This window comes from Lytechinus variegatus, chromosome 7 (assembly GCF_018143015.1).
Source record: "Lytechinus variegatus isolate NC3 chromosome 7, Lvar_3.0, whole genome shotgun sequence".
Classification (NCBI taxonomy): Eukaryota; Metazoa; Echinodermata; class Echinoidea; order Temnopleuroida; family Toxopneustidae; genus Lytechinus; species Lytechinus variegatus.
Window position 1 is genome coordinate 17,472,279 of NC_054746.1, and position 19,939 is coordinate 17,492,217.

At 35.5% G+C, this 19,939-nt stretch overlaps 1 protein-coding gene across 1 annotated transcript; it reads right to left on the reverse strand.

Moving 5' to 3' along the window:
• Window positions 1–154: 154 nt before the first annotated feature.
• Window positions 155–12,259, reverse strand: LOC121418603 (mitochondrial amidoxime reducing component 2-like). The gene is made up of 8 exons (XM_041612568.1): window positions 12,198–12,259; window positions 7,875–8,126; window positions 6,941–7,126; window positions 6,265–6,436; window positions 2,077–2,217; window positions 1,491–1,555; window positions 806–880; window positions 155–340 (listed from the first exon to the last, which is right to left on the reverse strand). The coding sequence occupies exons 2-8, from the start codon at window positions 8,123–8,125 to the stop codon at window positions 208–210; spliced, it is 1,023 nt and encodes a 340-aa protein (XP_041468502.1). The 5' UTR covers window position 8,126; window positions 12,198–12,259; the 3' UTR covers window positions 155–207.
• Window positions 12,260–19,939: the final 7,680 nt, after the last annotated feature.

A 19,939-nucleotide genomic window follows, 5' to 3' on the forward strand; every position in this document is an offset into this window, starting at 1 on the left:
AGCTTCAAAGATCACTAAAACTGTTGCCATGCACATGGACCTACTACTAGTTCATGCCACACAGCTCGTGTCAATGTGATTTTCTGTAGACTTCCATGCATCATACCAGAATTTATGAGACCTAATTAAAGTCAGTAGAAGTCATAACTACAGCTAAGTGATGTCGAAATACGAGTTTGGTGAGTTAAGAGATACTGACTCCTGATTTTAGGTCAAGCTTGCATAGACAGGGTCCCCGAGCCTGATGGAACCACGTGATTCGATAACAAGATTGATGCCAAACAGAGGAGAGGCACCATAGCGATTCTTGTCTGGATCATCATCGGAAGACATCCGGTATCTATGATAAGAGATATTAATAAATAATAAAACTTATTTGCGTTACTTTCATTATACACAGGCATATACAGTTTGATTGTCATATAGAGCTTCAAAAAGACATGATGCAATACTTAAGGGGCGATCACACATCTCTCGTTTAGTTGGCGGTTGTATAGGTTTGTACCCGGATCAGAGCCCTCTATTTCAGAGTTTGGCAATTCCGTTTTGTGTTGGTTGCTATGTTAGGCAAGCGCCAATCAAATTAATTGCAAACGCTGTCACCCACTATTTGCAAAATTGGCAAAATTCTGTATGATAAAGGCTCTGATAGGATCCAACTCCGGGGGCAGATCACCGCTTCGAACCACTGTCTCAGTTCTGCGTGGTTATTAGCTGGGTGTTAATTGACCTAGGAGTTTATTGACAAGAAAATAGGTGTCCTGAGGGGAAGTGTCCTGATATGGATATTTTATGATATACTTACGATTTGAGAGTCTTTAACGGGTCCCCACTTTCCATAAACTTTCCTGTATCAGGGTTTACAGTGGTCTGACGACATCTTTAAAACAGACATGAAATAAATAATTTTCACATAAAAATACAAGAATTCGTGCATTGTTATTACGAAAAAAATGTAACATCAAGTTTAGATCCATCACCTTAAAGGGAAAAAACATACAGTAATTTTCTTGGTCGATATCAAACATAATAAAAATGCATGATATATATATGTAAACACAAATAACTTCAATTGACAAAATTCTTTATAAGTATAACAATGATAAAAATATGTCAAACATGCACTACCGCACCCACGTTACCGAAATGTAAAAGGAAAGACATACACGAAATAACTGACACCAGTATTTCTTTGATCTTTTTTTTTAAATATTTTCTTCGGTACTGGCCTTCACGCAAGCTGAATTTCACTCGAGTCATCATAATGCATGAATTATGATGGATGTGATGTGGAAGTATATTTTGAGGGTGGGGGACATTGCTCTTCAGAGTCATCGGGGGCCTGTGAATATCACCTCCCCACAATATTCACAACAACGATCTAAATATCTTGATGGAAAGTTAATTTGGGGGTATAAGTATTTAAATGAGCACAAAACTTGTCTTTAATGTTTTTTTTTTCCAAATTATGCTTATGCGTTTTGACGTACCTGTAACAACGATGTGTTTTCCTCAAGGACACATCTTCACCAATTCTCACGTATTTCCAGTTGTCCTATTCGAATAAAGTGTGTAAAACTTTTCAATCGTACGTTAGATAATTATCATGTTAAATGGTCTTCAGAGTTACATTACAATGGATGAATGCAAGTTTATAAGCACATTCCTTAATTCAGGTGTTGCTGGACAGTTTTAAGGGGGGGGGGGGTGGCTGGTCATGCAAAAGAACAACAAACAAAAAATAAAACCACAAACATGTGGTAATTTTTTTACTTTTTTATACGTCATTGAAACAAAAGTGGGTGAGCTAAAGCCCAGCCCCTAATTCCGCGGCAAGTAATATTGCGTGACTGCAGAAGGCCTATTCATTCAGTTTATTATAAGAAGAACCATAGAACCATTTATCTAAGTTATATCACTTGTATATAATTTGGTCATGAGTAGGTATCTGACGTGTCTTTAAGGAATTGAGAAAGTTACTTAAACTTGAAACCTGACTGACTATTATTATTCAGCTATTGAAACAAATAAAGATAATTCCCAGTTTAAAAGAATATATATATCGAACCTATATACCTCACCGAACGCAGGTGTTCCTTCTACGACAATGTTTGGTCTGAAGTTTCTAAACTGAACTGGTTTTTCTAACTTCGAATTCAGGCTATCCAGGGAAGATACACTTAAAATGTTGACATGAGCAAGGTCCTGGTAAGCTGACTGAAGGAAAAAATATCTATCATCATTTTTTATTACGGTTATACAAATTATACAAACGTATATACAATAACAACTTTTATGATCCCATAGAATAAAGAGTGACCGAGACAATTCATTTGTAACATTATAGGCCTGTAAACTTTGTAACATTTAAATAAAAATGGGGTTTTTCTGCACGCGAAGCAAATTAACATCATGATCATAAATGCATCCCGAAATATATAGGAATTTATATGTTAATATATCATCGAAGTTTATAAAAAAAACCTACTAAATATCAAATAAGAGACATCTTATCTAATGATCATATTGTAATTCTGTAAAAGTCCTATTACCATACGTACTGGGCACTATTTAATGATCTCGAATAATCACCAACGTTTTACAGTAATTACGTGCAAAAAACATGAATGTTCTACATGAACACCATCCTTATTTCTTGCTTAGTATAGAAGATAGACATATCATGTGTTAACCATGCGTGTTACCAACCAGGGGCGGATCCAGCCTTCGCCAATAGGGGGGGCCCGGAATTTTTTTCAGCCATAATTCCCCCGATCAGCCACTCGAATATGATATTTGCCGGGATTTTTGGTTTCTTTCAAGGGGTAGTCCTATTAGTCACTTCAAAGCTTTATTCTTATGAATAAACATAAATATGTAATACCATAATCATTATTTATATAATGCGAACGCGAAGCGCGAGCTATTTTTTGGGGGAATCTTATGTACTTTTTTCTAAAAGTTTTGAACATTCTGGGCAATCCTGAAAAAAAATTGTGTATGCAAGTGAATAATTATTACGAACGTGAAGCGCGAGCAGAAATGAACTGATGGAAAAAAGTACTGTTAAAGACTTGCAGTTAGCCATGAAGACGTTACATATTTAAAAAAAAATCAAATAATGCGAGCACGAAGCGCGAGCTGAAATTTTTTGACATTTTTACCTAAGGAATGAAAATTCTAAGCACTTTTTGTAACTTAACAGAATAGGTATTTAATTAAACGATTGGTGCGAGCGCCAAGCGTGAGCAAAAATTTTCGAGATTTAGACCTACTGAACGAGACACTCTATTCAAGTTTTGAAAATCATGAAAAGGATGAGGAAGTGAGGATCTTCCTTACACAGTGGCGTAACTACGGGGGGCATGGGGGGGCACGTGCCCCCCCCAATCGGCTGGCTAAAAAAAAAAAAAAACGGGGAAAAGGAGAAAAAGAGGGAGAAAAGAAGAGAAACGTAGTGGGGAAAGACGAAATTATGTTCAATATAAATATTATATTATAATTATCTTGTATTACATAAGAAGTATTTTTCATAACTTTATGAAACATTATTTGCTGAGGGCCTAAGCATGCTAAGTCTTTATTGTTCCTGGTGCTCGCATAGACTGTTAACGAGATAATCCTGTTGTACTAAAACCTCCCGTTTTCAAATCAATATACTGTACACCAAATAATTATATTTTCTCGCAATTCGAGTTATTATTTCATGTAGTGACATTTGCTTCTTTTTTATGACTACTTAAAGTAATTGCCCTATTCAAGGTCTTTATATAAAACATTTCCTGTCCCTGCTAACGTTCGGTTCGCATTAGTTGATTGGTGAGATGTCTGCTCTTCATGAATTCCTAAAATCAGTCCTTAAAATGTCAATTTTTCTGATCACAATGTAAAAAATTTTCAGCTCGCGCTTCGCGCTCGCATCATTTGGTTAGTGAAAAACGTACGATCTTAGTGAATTCCTGCAAACAAGCCTCAAAATGCCCCTCTTCAGATCTAAATTTCCTAAATTTTCAGCTCGCGCTTCGCGCTCGCGGTATTTGATTAGTAAAATGCGTATGATAATCATGATTACTATTTTTACAAACAGTGCTAAATGTGTTTAGATGTAATTCTAAAAAAATCTGCAAAGGATGGTACTAGCATTAGATGAATATGCTGAAAATGTACTCTTAATCGATTCTTAAAATATATACCTGTTTGGGGTCAATATATAAAAAAATTTCAGCCTCGCGCTTCGTGCTCTAGCGAGAAAGATACGTATCATGATTTTAAAAAATACTCATAATGTCTCTTTTTAGGTCTGAATATCAAAAATTTTCGGCTCGCGCTTCGCGCTCGCATTATTTAATCAGTGATCTACATATCCGTTTAATGGCACTGCATGTCCTTAATAATGTCTCTATTAGGTCAGTATACCTACCAACTGAGCGTGCTTCGCGCGCTCCCTAAGTGACCTGAATTTTTTGCTGGTGCCCCCCCAATGCCATGACCCACGGTACGCCACTGTCCTAACATTAATAATGCGAGCGCAGAGCGCGAGCGAAAAAATTTTATACACGTTTTGAGCTGATCGAGAACGTATCTGGTATGGACTGTTTGAACTTAGCCACGAAGACGTTACATAGTTCAACATTCAAATATTGCGAGCGCGAAGCGCGAGCTGAAAATTTTTTACATTTCTACCTGAATAATGGAAATTTTAAGCACTTTTTGTAATCGTGGAAAGGATAAGACAAAAAATGAACATTATTAATGCGAGCGCGAAGCGCGAGCGGAAAAATTCTGGACACTCTATTCATGTTTTGTAAATCATGAAAAGGTTAAGCTATTGGAAATTTTCATACATTAATAATGCGAGCACAAAGCGCGAGCAGACGCTTTTTTTTATATTGCTATCTAAAACTGGATAATCATTTAAATGGAGAACAAGCTGCGTATCTGAATAAACGTGTGTTTCAGATATCGACCTAGAATTTGGGTATTCTCAATACCTTTTTTTAACCATGAAAATCAAAAAAGCGAGCGCAAAGCGCGAACTAAAAATATATGATATTCAGATCTGAAAAAGGAGTTACTTTAAGCTCTGTATTGCAAGCACTTTGTGGAAAAATTGTGAGGTGAAAAAGGATCACAGTTAAAACAGAGCTGATATTTTTCATTATTGTTACTTTGAGTTATGACATAGGACCGGGATATTCTATAAGGACATTATGTCATCATAAGAAAATGATGACTATGTTTCTATTTCTTTTCCTAAGCATGAGAGCGCGAAATCTATTAATATTATGGCCTGAAAACTGAACATTTCAAGCACTTTTTGTAATTATGCATAAGATGCATGAGTTTAATATCTATCAATGCGAGCGCAAATCGCGAGCAGAAATTTATGATAAATTGTCATCAAATGGTGATTTTAAGTAGTTTGTTTTAGAATTAATATTGAGATATACATAACTCACTAATCAAAATGCAAGCGTGCAGCGCTAGCTGATACGTTTTGACAATCTAACCTAAATAGGGATATTTTGAGAACTTCATGGAATACAGGAAAATAATAGGTCCCTGACAAATCAAATTTTGCGATCGTGCAGCGCAAGCAGAAATTGTTAATATTCAGACCATAAAATATAATTTTTTACACTTTTAAAAAATTAATTTGTAAATAAAACAAAATAATGAAAGTTCAATTTCCCAGCTGAAATATGTTGACTTCAGAATTTGATATTTTTTAAGGTCCATATTGAGCAAGATATCACCTAAAAGGCAATGCGAGCGCAAAGCGCGAACGAAAATTTTATATCCCGACATGAAAGATTAAAAAAAATATTTTCCAAGTCTTCCCCTTATCTTATTTTATTCACTCATCTTCCTCCTCTTATGCTTGCCTTTCTTCTTTTCTCCTCTCTTTTCCCTTTTTCTTTTTTCCTTTCTTTTCCTTTTTTCCCCCTTTTTTTTGCTCCGCCAATAGGGGGGGGGGGGGCCCGGGCCCCTCGGCCCCCCTGGATCCGCCCATGCCAACGACACTAGCATGTCAGCTTGTGCGATTACAGACCTAGCAGTATAGGTCAGTGACAGGTGTGCTCCCCATTTCTTTTGATTTTTATACGTTTATTTTTTTATTTCGCATTTTTAAAAAGGATTTCTCTCCGTGAGTATTAACTCACCTTTTCCATATTGTTTGTGGAAAAGGTGCTCAACCTTCGATTTGGTGAACCATGGATCCGCCCCTGGTCCACGATTCTATGCAATTATTTAGAATCTTACCCTTTCTCCTCGCCTTCCCTTGATTCCCCAAAGAGAGTCTTTGATGATATCCTTTCCTTTGAACCTCTTAGAATGACGTAACAATTTATGACCAGGGGTTCCAAGATACTGGCTCAGCCAATCACTGGCTGCCTGACCACAGTCTTCACCTTGTACCCTCAAACGCCACAACCTGATGGGCGGGGGAGAAAGCAGAGAGAGGTCTGCGATAATTGGATGTTTGTGGTGTGTGAGGGTGTGTGTGTGTGTTATGGTGCGTGTGCTTGAGGGTATATTTTTGTAATAGAAGGCAACTTACCTTCTAGAACAAAATGAAAAAAATAGTAATTATGGATTGTATACGCCATGATATGGCAGTTCTAAATTTCATAAACTGTTTCCCCCACACCCACATTTTCACTCAATGATTGGTCAGTTCGATAATGTTATATACAGATTGCAAACAAAATTTGGAAATGAAAACAAAACTGAATGCAAACATGAGCATGCCTGTCATAGCACAAATTACTCAAAATAGGAGCTAAGTACTAAAAAGCGGATCAATTAAAGTTCAAGTAGTTTGTTTCAGAGTGTTCTTGGAAAAATATTTCAGCTGAAGTTGAATACACTTTGTATAGTACACTAAAAGGAACATATTCTTGCTCTTTATTCATCAAAAAATAAATTAAATCTTTACTTGACATCGTAGATATGTCCAGTCTGTCCGTTCTCATCTTTGAGAGGGACCTTAAGAGTTGGCATACCAGGAGCATTGATCAACAAACTTTCCTTGTCTTCTGAGACAGAGGGTGATATCAATGCTATAGATGGCTGCTGTCTCTGAGTCACAAACCTTCCTTCAGGGCAGATGATAAGAAAGGATCTACAAGTGAAATGAAGCAAACAGTGTTACACTACAATAATTAAGTAGGGCTACATCTTTCATCATAAAGAATTGTTCATACTCATATAGAAATATAACATTCTTACAGGTCGTACGTTACTCTGGAGATTCATTCTGGAGTCTGAAGGTTTGGTAGTGTGAAAATGAACTAAGGCCCTTAAGGCGTAGCCTACAGAGTTTTTTTTTTATATTCGGACCAACAAACCTTCGAAATAAGTAAAGATAACTTTGACCAAACCTTTATAAAAGTGCAAATGCTAATAATATTCACCGATGTATCCAATACAAATAATTTTTTTTCTTGATAAAGTATATATATGCAAAAAAAATGTTATCGAGAATTGGAAAGAAAATCAAAGAATATAGAGCGACTGTTTTGAAATCTACTCCAGTTGTGGGGGGGGGGCTGATTTTGGATGTAAATTGACTTGTATCAACGTTGATGCCATTGACATGATGAAATTCCAGTTTCAATATCATCTTACCGGTAATTGGTTTTGTTTGGCCAAGTTTTGTAAAGGTTTTGCTGCAAGTTTTGTTTTGAAATACATGAAAAATTTACTGCATTGTCGTGTTTGATAATGCAAAAAAAAAGAACGATTACTAATGAGGCGGTAAAATACTAATCACATCACAAATAAATTATGAAATGACCAGAAAATGTTACTACTACTATCAATACCAATCACTACCCAATTGAATTTGTCCTTAATTAATTAGATCGTACCTATCCATGACTCCATCATTCTTGATTCCAAGAGCAACGCACTCAGCCTGAGAAACCTCCAATCCTCGACATGATTTGATTGGATGAATAAAGAGTTTAGACACCACTCCAACCTGAGTGAACTTGCGTTTTTCTCTCTGAAGGTAGATATACGAGATGCCCAATACACCCACGGCACACGCTACCAGACCACCAAAAACAAGATTGTTGTTAAGAATCTCAGACATTGCTGTGTTCTGTTGATACTTCATTCTGCATGAAAAAATATAATTTTTTTTTTTCACGAGATGCAATAACACTTAGAAGATAAAAGATGATGATGATGACGACGGTGATGATGATGAGATGATGACCATGACGGGCGGTGATAATGATACGGCGACGACTATGATGATGATAGTGACGATGATGATAACTGCATTTTTATATCGCCATTTATCTGTAAGACACATTCAATGGCACTGACTCCCCGGACTGATTTCACACATTATTCATTCACACAAAATATAAGAAATTATCAATTTCATTCCAGAATGTCACAAAGGTCATTTTCATAATCAATCAATAAAGTCCAGGGGGGGGTGCTTCAGACCTCGGGCCCCAAAAAACTTTAACGGCCGAGAAAGTAGTGTAGAAAAGGAAAATAAAGGAAAGTGAAAAGTTCAAATTCCTTTTTCCCGAATAATGTGTCACAATTTATCATTAGATTATTTTTTATCAAATGTTCAAAATTTTTGCTCGCTCGCTTGCAGCTTTTTGGATTATTTTCCCCGTAATCCATGACTGGCCCCTCCAAAAAGTTTGGTCAATTATACCATTGACATCAATCTGAATTTAGCGAACCAAATGTGAAACTAAACGCTAAGTAACCTATTCAAGTCTACTTTGATCATGAAAGTTCGGCAGCATATGTCTATATATTTTTATTTTCTTCTCTATTTACATGTATACGCATCTTGATATCACTCCGTATATAGGTCCACAGTGAGAGCAGAAACCCTGGTGAGAGCTACTAAACGCTGATCTCCACAAAAATGCAGTGATTCACTTATACGACTCCACGGAGGACGAGAATCATAATTATTCCAAATCCACCAAAACAATTAACTCCTGAAAAATTGTATTCTGCATTAGCAAAACTTCCATCCTTTTGTCCTTTAGCGAGACCTATTAGCGCGCCAACAATAACACTCCAAAACGTTTTCGTCTTAGTTGCATACCTAAATTACCGAGTCGGACCTTGATGATAATACATGTATATTATATCGACGAAAAACATAAGGTAGCGGATGAGTAGGCCTATATGTACTTGATTTACGGTTATCAGGAAACTGTCAAAGGAGCAAGAGGTTATTTATCTTTTCTAGACTGTGAAGAGACAGAGTCGTTAACTTTCAGGCCACTTCATCTTTTACACTAGGTTTAGGGGCAGCGGAACGGGTGGAATCGGGGGCAGAAGGGAGTAATCCCCGTATAATACATTTTTTTAGTAAACGTGTACAATTACCATTCATATTTTCATGTTCAAGCCCCGCTCTACTTTTGAAAAGTTCCGCTGTTCCGAGGTAGACTTTGAATAATGTCCGGAAAGAGATAAGAGCAGAATTCATGATCATTAATTTTGCTAATGGCATTCTCAAAGGTAAACTGCAAGGTAATTCGAATCTACTATTATATTGTATTAAGATTAAAATAGTCATAAAACGATGAACGGAGATCGGATAAAAGTGAAAGGAAAGAAAAGGGTGAAAAATGAAAATGAAATATTTGTTAAAGGGAAATTTAAAAAAAGAAGGGAAAAATTAGAAAATTAAGGATGAGGGATCAAATGAAGAAATATTAAGGATGAGGGAAAAAAGTAATTAGGGAAACATTTAAAAAAACAAAATAAGGCCTACGCACCGTCACCTCCCCAGTAGAGGATGGGGGTGAATGAACTGCCAATATTTAATGTAGTCGGGCATAATATCCGGGCATCCTTTCATTTTCATTTTTTTTTTGGGGGGGGTCGGTTACAATAATCATGTCATTTCTTGTCAAAGAAGAGCTATTTGTATTATTGAATAAAATATCCAAAATAACCCCAGATTTTAAAAAAGATATGAATGCTGTATTTATGAAGTATTCGATCAACATCCGCACACCTTTATATCTTTTCAAGAGTTTGTTCTTCTCTAACCATACATGATCTTTGATGGCTTGTATAGTTTTAAGCCAGGGCTCGTTATTTCCATATATTTTGCTCTTAAGCCGATCTGGTTGACAAAAATATCAACCACATTTTAATTAATAAACCTACTCTGAAAACGCACTCATCAAAAAGAGTAACAGAATGTCTCCAAGGCAAGTATATCGAGTGTCCGGTTCAAATGGAAACAAAATGTTGCCAAATCAGCGGTAATGTGTTTATTACCGGTTTATTACGCCTCAGCTCTATAGGTTCAATTTATAACATCATTTTACTGAATACAAATTATATTTTTTACAATCCGTTATTTGTAAATCTTATTCTTTTCTATTGACATTTTTAACGATCATCTATTAAAAGGAGGTTTATGATGGTGATATAAAAAGCAACCAACCATTCTGCCAATGAACTAGTTTTCATACTTTTATGACATCCATTTCAATGCTGAAAATCCCTCTTATAATAAGAGTTCGCCCCATACCCCCAGCTAAGATATAATTATGAAATAAAAACAAGAAAAACTGGTTGGAATGGGTGGGGGTCATGGAATGGGGGGGGGGAGGGGGTGAAAAAAATCTCTCAATTGACATGTGCTTTAAAAGTAAAGACTGTTAAAGCTAGCCTGTGTAAAAATATTTTTTTTCCCATTTTGACTGAGTAGAATTTCTGCAATGCCCTTGTAAAGTTTGATAAATTTATTTTGGAACCCAGTTTGATGGTTAGGGTTGCAATATGGTTTTATTTTAGGGCTCGTGTAAAGTCCAATCATTAGGGTTAATTAAAGATTATTTATTTGGGATTAAGTTAAAAGCCAATACATTGGGGTTAAGTCCAAACATAAAATAAACATTTTTCTACTAGTATGTCCAGCAATCCCTCTCACAGTAAAAACCATCCAGATCATATTTTTAAAGTCCACCGTTAAAACTAGTTAGACACACCCCGTTCACTCGTGTACAGAGGGGTACCCCCATCCTATATACGTATTACCCTTGGCGTACCCAAACTACTTTTACCGAATTTCCTGATCTAGTGTCATAATTAATTCTTCGTCATAGAAAACCCTAGAAAAGCTGTATATTATAGGTTTTGGGGTTTTCTGGAGTACACTTATGCTAAATAGGCCAATTACGATGAATATTACTTAAAAATATAATGAATGAATTCCTTACACAGGTTTCGCATACTATTATGATATGCATGCTAATTTTTATGATTATGTTAATTAGGCTAATTTAAAAAAAGGGAATGTCAAGGTAGCAACCAAGCTGAATTTACTATGTATAGAACACGACTCAACAACAACGAAAACCAAAAAAAAAAAAAAAAACTTGCATCTATGCATTTTTCTTCCAGGTAATGGAAATTTTCATACTGGACTATTTTCTGTTAAAGATCAACCTTGATCAAGTTATATTCTACTACGGTCAACAACTGCCTTTATTATAAAAAAATGAATAAATATAGGCATATTTTAACAAATGAATGGATCTATATATCACCTTAGAAATTATAGTGATTGCCAGATAGACATTGTAGTAGACTTACTATTTTTGCAAGAGGCACTGTTAAAGAGTGAATAAATACGGATACGGTTGTTTCTTTGCCAGTCGAATTAAAGTATTGTCAGTGCATTACGTAAGAACGTTAAGATATTATATAACATTTGTGGGGAACTAGTTTGTACATTATTCAAGTTTATTGCAGTTTTATTTTTGTTCATATCAGTTTTGGTTACAAGTTCATTACTTTTAAGCCAGAGTTCACATGCAGTTCTTTAACCCCTCTCTCATTTACAGGACATTGCTCTACTCTACATCCTTCAGTCCTTGCATACCACACTTGGCCATTCCTTTTGTTATCAGATTCCTTTATCTCTTAGTCCTCTCTTCAGCTATGTTAATTCCTCCCCTCCTCTCTCTTGGTTGACTGAATCATGAATATTTATACTGTAAGATGACTAAGATCCCTATCGTGTGTTTGGTTCTTATCCATGATGATGCGTTACTTTCTTCCTGTCATCTTCGAAGTTAATTTGAATATTATTGAAATCTAGTACCTTGTCAAGAAAGCCGAGAGAAGAAATTAAGAATAAGATATGCCCTTTCAAGCTTAGACAGTTATTGAGCACATACCTTCAAACCAGCGATACCTCTTCATCTGTTCTCGTTCTGTGTTGGAAGAACCCGCGTACACTACAGGTGCGTTGGCGTTATAAAAATAATATACAACATATACACATTCTTATAGACTCTCGATGGAAGCCGAGTGAATCACCGGCGAAACAAGCCCCGAAACGATAAAAGCTATTACCTTAAATCAAATGACGTATACCATCACTAATCTGAATATTACGATCAGTGCATACCATCGGTCGGATCCATCGATATGACTGCATTATGCAGCACCTTTATCAAAATCATGCATGACCCTTGATCAAACTAGAGAGCTATTATGATCCCGGGGGGGGGGGGCACTTACATTGGCGAGTGGATACCATGCGCGACCAAAAAAACACGTAAAAAGGATGTCTTTTTCAAGATAGGGCACGTTACGTACGTAACGTGATAAGGGTGTCAAAAACACGAAAATAATGAAAAAAGGGTATCTATTTCGCTAGGAAAATTACGTGTTTAGGTCGAATTTGCGGGGATGATAAAACAAAATTAAAATGTTTTATAAAGGATGTCCTTTTTGCCCCAAAACTTCGTGTTTAGAGTCCGATTTGCGCGAGGTGTAGAAGGTGGGGTCGTATACTAAACCAAATAAGGTAAAGCCGACGACCGAAGGACCCGTAACAATAAAACAGGCTGTACTTGTTTAGGGGTTCATTTCAGGGAATATTTGCCAAGAGTATCGTTTTGTTTCCAATACTTGTTAAGGGTAGGGTTTCACACGCCAATACTTGTTAAGGGGTGCATTTTCAGAATATGGAAATTACGTGTTTAGGGTGCTTTTCGAGACCCCATGGTCGCGCATGGTATCCACTCGTGAATGGAAGTGGCCCCCCCCCCCCCCGGGTTATGATCAAACAAACCCCCTCTCCGCTTTTCTTATCTGCATTGTTTTTTAAATTGATCATGTTTGTGGATGTTTCTTCAGGAGAAAATGATCCATAGAGATATCTATTTTTTTGGTAATCATTATTGCATTTTATTTTCCTAATAAGCTTTGGTAAACGGGCGATAATTTTTAAATATTGACTGGCCTTATGGGGAATAATATACTGCCCGAAAAGAATCATATCGGCCAGAGTCTTTAGTAGAGGGCGATGTGGTTCTTTTCAAAGGATATAATCCAAATCAGACTTTTAGAGCAAAATCATGAAAATTGAGATGCGGGACCGTAGAAAATAAAAAAGGTATATTTTGCTTTGTCTCTGCGAACAAGTCAAACGCGCAGAAAGACCGAGCAAAATACAAATAATGTACCAATATTGAGGAAAACACAGTTTTGTAAAAGACGAGCTCAGATGTCTGATACAGGTGATAATATGAATTATATTCTTCATCTTGATTAATGAATTTAACGGTGAAGGAGGTTGTGTCCACAAGAACTAGGTGACGAGGTTGCTTGACCACCCTTTTCTGCATCGATTTGTTTTTATGAAATAACAAATATTTGAATTTTCTGCTCAAATAATTGTTACTGCAAACCATTTTAATAAAACGATGATAATGTCAAGGCACATCTCTGAACAAATAAATATTTCAGAGTTCATAAAACAACATTAAGTGTACTTAGGACGTTATCAGTTTAAGCCATTTCAATGTGATCATATCTCGTCTCTCACAAAAAAACCCTTTAACTTTCACAAACTTTGCTACCCAGAGGCTTATCAAAAGGCGATGGGGGGGGGGGGGTAGTAGAAGAGGGCGCAATTTCAGCGCTTGCCTCGGGGTAAGATAGTGGAAGAGGCGTGACTTTTATCAATTACTTTAATCCATGTTAGTACCAATACTTGCATTTAAATCAAGTTTATGTTATTGTATTACTGAAAGCCAGAGTGGTGAACTTAATTACAGAATAGGGATCGAATATTCCACCTCTTCAAAGAATTATGTACAACACGATTCTGAGTATGATTCTATGAATTAAAACTAAGTGAAAATAATATCCACCAGATTTGATGCGGGAGATTTCCCTTACCCCCCCCCTCTCTGTCTCTTCTAAACTAGTCCTATACATTCCCACACTGCAATCAAGATCAAGTAAGCAGCAAAGTTCACACATTCTGATTATTTTATCAAGATGTTTTAATATCACTACAGAAGATACTTTCTGAAATCAAAGCTTCCCTCAAAATAAACCTATTGAATTTTCAGTAAACATCAGTTTGATAAAGAGTGGATCAAGGAGCCAACCTCATCTAAAAAAGATATTTGAGCACCTCTATAATTGCAGTTTTTCCTCCTGATCATAACTGATATATCCCAAGAATGTAGCAGAAAAAATGACAAAAAAAGTCAACAATATCTCTGATTACTTCTGTATCATACATATACAAAATGATTATTACACATCATTTTCTATAGTTCAATATAATATTGCATTGTAATTTCATCAAAATTTGTATTTACATATACATGTTCAATTCATATACCATTACATTAGATCTTAACCGAATGGTTTCTGTCATACAGACAAAAAATATGAACAGACTTTACTACAACACATACATCCGGAAGATTTATAAAAGCTTATGAAAACAAATGATAATAAATGATATGAAATCAAGAGATCAATCATGGGACCTGTTTAATAAAGGATTTATGATTATAACTTTGCCATTTGGGTGAATACCACGAAATCATAGAAGCTTTCTCAAGAAAAGTTTAGTCAACAATTTTCGCTTATTTGCTCTGAGCCAATCAGATGCAAGGATTTTGGTAGCTTATAACAAGCATAGTCAGTGAAAATAAATGACATTTTGTGTCCTGAAATGCTCCCCATGGCTCAGCAGCAATTTGGCAAGGTCATGGAATCTTTAGGAACCGGCCCTTGCTGCTTCCTTAATTACATACAGTAGCTACACATTTTCTGAAAGGAAAAATAAAAGAATATTAGACATTGTACGAATGCAAATTGAGACGGGCAAAAGAGGGAAACACGACAGATAAAAGACCCATAGTCATACATACACAAAACAACCAAGCATAATCATAATTATAAGTTATTGTCTTTTCTTGGGAGGCATTCCCCTGAACATAGAGTTGCAGTTTTATCTTATTTATGTAATTGGTATATTCAACATATCTTTGTTGTGCATGATTATGATCAACTTAATTTCCATAAGAACAATAAAATCCTGGCATGCACAACTATGTGAATAAATCTTGACTTCTATTCTAAAAGTTATAATTGTCAATAGGTTGATTGTGAAACGCTCGATTCTTTCTTTGAATGGTGATCATTTTGCAAAACACAAAACTGCATGCTAGAAACCACAGGCACAACAAACATTGAAAATATATTTACATACATGAGCTTGAAAATCATTTGCAAAAATTAATGCTAATGATATTTATCTATGGTATTTTTTTTCCAGTTGGCAAATCATAACTGCTTAATGAATGATACAAAATGAAAGAAATTTATCAAAATACATTTCAGCAGGTTTCATTTATTAGTGAATACCACATTAAATGTTTCACTGCTCTGAAGGAATACAGAATATGTACATACACATTCAATGAATCTCAAATGAACTTCTTGAAAAAAAAATAGGTCATTAATAACATTTAAAATCTCTGATCCAGGAAAAAAGAGGAGCTACTGAGTTCCAAATTAAGAGTGACTGAAACTAGATCTCTGTAAAAATGATGATTCAATTAATAGGATACTATGCATTACAATTTATACATGAAGTTACAATGATTATTATTATATTATAACTATTTTCCTCTATTCATTTTTATTTTATTGGGGGGGAGGGGGGGGGTGGAAAGTAAAAATTGTTCATTGATATGCTAGAAGTGGAAGAGAAGTCCAAAATAACATATCCAAAAGAAATACTGATGTATGTATTTTTTCAATTGTTAAGTTACAATTAAAGAAATCTCTGCTGATGAACATTCATAGCTCGTTCACATTTCTTTTTCAACATCACAAATCCACCATTTTGTTAGAAAGAATGCTGAATGATTCACATCTTCAAGCAATACTAATAAAGTGCAAATCTCCCTGTAGCCAACAGCTCTATGAAATCAGATAATGTAATAAAAGATTCAACTTTATCAGATGATTACAGTCGGTTATTACATGTGAAGAATGAGAATTAAAGAAAACAACTAAAAACAAATAATGATTTTATTGCAAAGAAATTGAAATATCAAATTTTGCATTCTCTTCATTACCCCCCCCCCCTCCCACACTGATAGATGAAGAAAAAACTTCCAATTTCGAATTAAAAAAAAAGATTTTTCTCTGACATAAAAGGCACATACAAAATTCTGAGCAAGCTTTCTTGATTTTGCAAAATATATACAGCAACCAATAGGAAATGGGGTAATACAATACCAAAATGCATAATTTTGAAATGTTTTTTTATTTTGAAATGTTATGCATCGAAATACATGTGCAACAAATGGAAATCTTAGTTTCCTTTAGTTCTATTTATTTCTCTAATGGGCGAGTACATGCCATTTATTGCAGGGCTTGCCTCTATACAACATATTGTATAACATCAGGGACATGATTCTTTAGTGGAGATCTCATAGGGAAGGATGCATGTACAAATCCCTTTATTATCTTTCAAGAAAAAACAAAGAATTGTGGACCCCTGTCTTACAAAGAGTTGCGAATGATCCAATCAATTGCAACTATGGACAGCCAGCAATGTCAACATGTATTATTCATGTTTGTTAAAAATATTTTCTATGATGTATATATTCAAGCACTCATTTTTTTCTTAAAAATTCACAATGCTTCTCTTTGTTTACAAGAGAAATTATGCAAATTTGATGAAGAAAAAATTATGACACTGATGGATTTCCATAGAGTTACGATCACTTGGATCAATTGTAACTCTTTGTAAGACCGGGCCCTGGTACAACTCCAAACAAGATACATAAATGATATTCATGTACATCAAGTGTTTCTTTATGCCAATTGCATCTTGTGATGGTAGACTTCACATTATATACATGGTTAATTGCTCATAATGGTGCAAAAAAAATGAAAATCACTGTCATGAAAATCCACATATATTTGAGAGACATTTCTGCTTAGAATTCATAATTTTAAATATCAAAGCAAGGAATACAAATTTAAATAAATCTACACTTTCTACAGTTCACTTTATTAATAGGGGGCTTTAGTTTTCACAGCCTTAGCTACGATGTAAAAACTTCTCTCCCTGTAATGCTTCAGTTGCCTCTTAATTCACATGCATTAAGATTCTAAAAAAAAAATCAACTGATTATGTGTCACAGATGAGAAATTTAATACTCCCAATCATCCCCCAAGTACTAAGGTTGTTTGAAGTGCAATACATTTTTAACTATCACTTGCACATCCTTGAAAACATGATGGTACTAGAGCATGACTCAGGAGACATTGTTGTAAATGTGAAGCATACTTATTAAGCAAATAAGTGAAGTGAATAAATGCCATCTATAACTACAAAGATAAATAACATATCAACTTCAAAACTATATACTCTGTTACACCAATCATGCTCATATGAATAGTTCATATACCTAAAAATGTATTATCATGGTGCCGTTCATTATCCAGTCTTTAATGTCTAAGAACATCATATCTACCCACTCTAACTAGCAAAAGGAACAAGTAGCAAGAGAACATGTGACAATATAGCTATGGGAATGGATCCCGCTTTTATTTAAAACTGAACCATTTTCAGTTCATTAACACTTCAATGAAACAAAAACTAATTCAAGCAAACATTAACATCTCTGGATATACCTACAATTAGGTAAAAAAAAGAGAAAAAAGATAGGTGTGACAAACTTTATAATCCTTTCTAAATAAGAAGTTACAAAGATCAATTAGAAATTACAAACCAGTGCATTAAATGCTTGTTCACAGATGGCACAAAAATAGCTCAGCACACGGGCATGGACATGTGATGTCACTAAGTCACATTATTCAAGGGGGGGAGGAGGAGGAGGGAGAGGTGACACAATAGACCAACCCCACCCCCTTCCCCTGGATATTTGGTCTGATGCTCAATACTATGCCTATGGCTCAGCATCAAAGCTTGGTAACATTTTCATAAACATAGTTGAAGGATTAAAGATGTGAACATTTTTTCGTTTTGCAGAACAAAACAATGGTAGACAAATTCAATCCTTTATAAAAGTGAGCACAATAAAATCAGTCTACAGAACATGGAAAAACTCGAGACATTGTATTCGAGGAGTCTGATGTGCATTTGCGAGCGCCTGTTTGGGCAATTTTTCGGTAGGCTAGAACGATACATATTGACCTACTTCTTAGCACAAGTGGGGCGACTATAAAAATCTATGAAAAAGGTTACTGTGCTTTGTCGTAGTAAATCAGGATCCTGTCGCATACACCCTACCATTATAAGTAGCTCCCATGGAATCCGTCATTGTGATTGATTGTTGAGCATTGTTACCATGGTAGCTACAACTTACTGGATGGCAAAGTTACAACAACAGCAACTTTTACGCATCTGTGCCCAGAATGAGGCGAATACTTCTTCATGATGAAATGGATTTAAGGCATTGAAGGTACAAAAATATATTACACCGTACATAATCTTCTGAGCGATTCCGTAATGTATGTTTGACCCCCTTTTTCCCCCTTCTTACTTCACTTCATGAACCGCTTAACCCATTACAATTTGAGAACATTACACCCACCAATACAAACTGGAAAACAGGGAAATATCATATCAGGAAATTACTACATATAGGGGTGTTGGACATACATACCAGGGGCCCATCTTACAAAGAGTTGCAATTGATCCGATCAATCGCAACTATGGAAAGCCAGCAAAGTCAACATATAACATGCATGTTTGTTAAAAAAAAATTCTAGATATGAATGTACATCCATAAATTTGTTGATTTCTTGACAAATTGGGCGTGTTTTCCTTTGTTTACAAAGCACATTTTGCCAATTTCCTGTATAAAAAATTATGACACTGATGGATTTCCATTGAGTTACGACTAATTGGATTCATCATAACTCTTTGTAAGACGGGGCCCTGAATTGGCCCTTCTGTTGCCATTTCAACCTACGACTACATATATAATCAAGATCTAAGCCGAGCTTAGACACTGTCAATATCTCCATGGTCAGTCACCTTCATAATCGTAAGAATTATAGACCACATAGAAACCCAGCTGCAGTTGTACATCATCTAGTTGGATGAATGCATTGGAATTATCAGAGAAACATCCCTCCTTATAATTACCTTTCCTCTGTAATTCTGAAGTACAGTTAAACTTAATTCATGGTCTAACTCTGTGTTAAAACTATGGGAAGCCCAAATATTTCAAAATTTTGTTTACAATTTTTTTTGAAATAATTTTTGTTACTTTAGATCTTTTGTAATGATTTAATGGTGTGAAAATTATTCTAGTTATCATTCCCAGACAGTTTGAATTACTCGAGTGTCAATGAGCTGATAAATTGAAACTGTACCATCAGAAATTTCCTTTGCGTTTGGCTATCCATAGTTAAACCACAACTTCAGACCAGAGTTGAAATTAAACCAGAGATCAGGGGACCATTTCATCAACATTTTTGTCTGACAAGATGTCAGATCTGACATCTTTCCTTGATTATGATTGGCCGAGAGGCACTGTTAATATGGTAACTGTCAGATAAAATGGGACATGACGGATAAAACGTCCGACAAGTCCTTTCATGAAACGCTCCCCAG

What these genes read in the sequence shown, in the direction of transcription:
- LOC121418603 (XM_041612568.1), bottom strand. Translation starts at nt 8,125, where the DNA reads ATGAAGTATCAACAGAACACAGCAATGTCTGAGATTCTTAACAACAAT. An exon ending in AATGATGGAGTCATGGATAG is followed by an intron (nt 7,127 to 7,874) that starts GTACGATCTAAT and finishes TTTCACTTGTAG; the next exon opens with ATCCTTTCTTATCATCTGCC. An exon ending in CCGTTAAAGACTCTCAAATC is followed by an intron (nt 341 to 805) that starts GTAAGTATATCA and finishes CTCTTATCATAG; the next exon opens with ATACCGGATGTCTTCCGATG.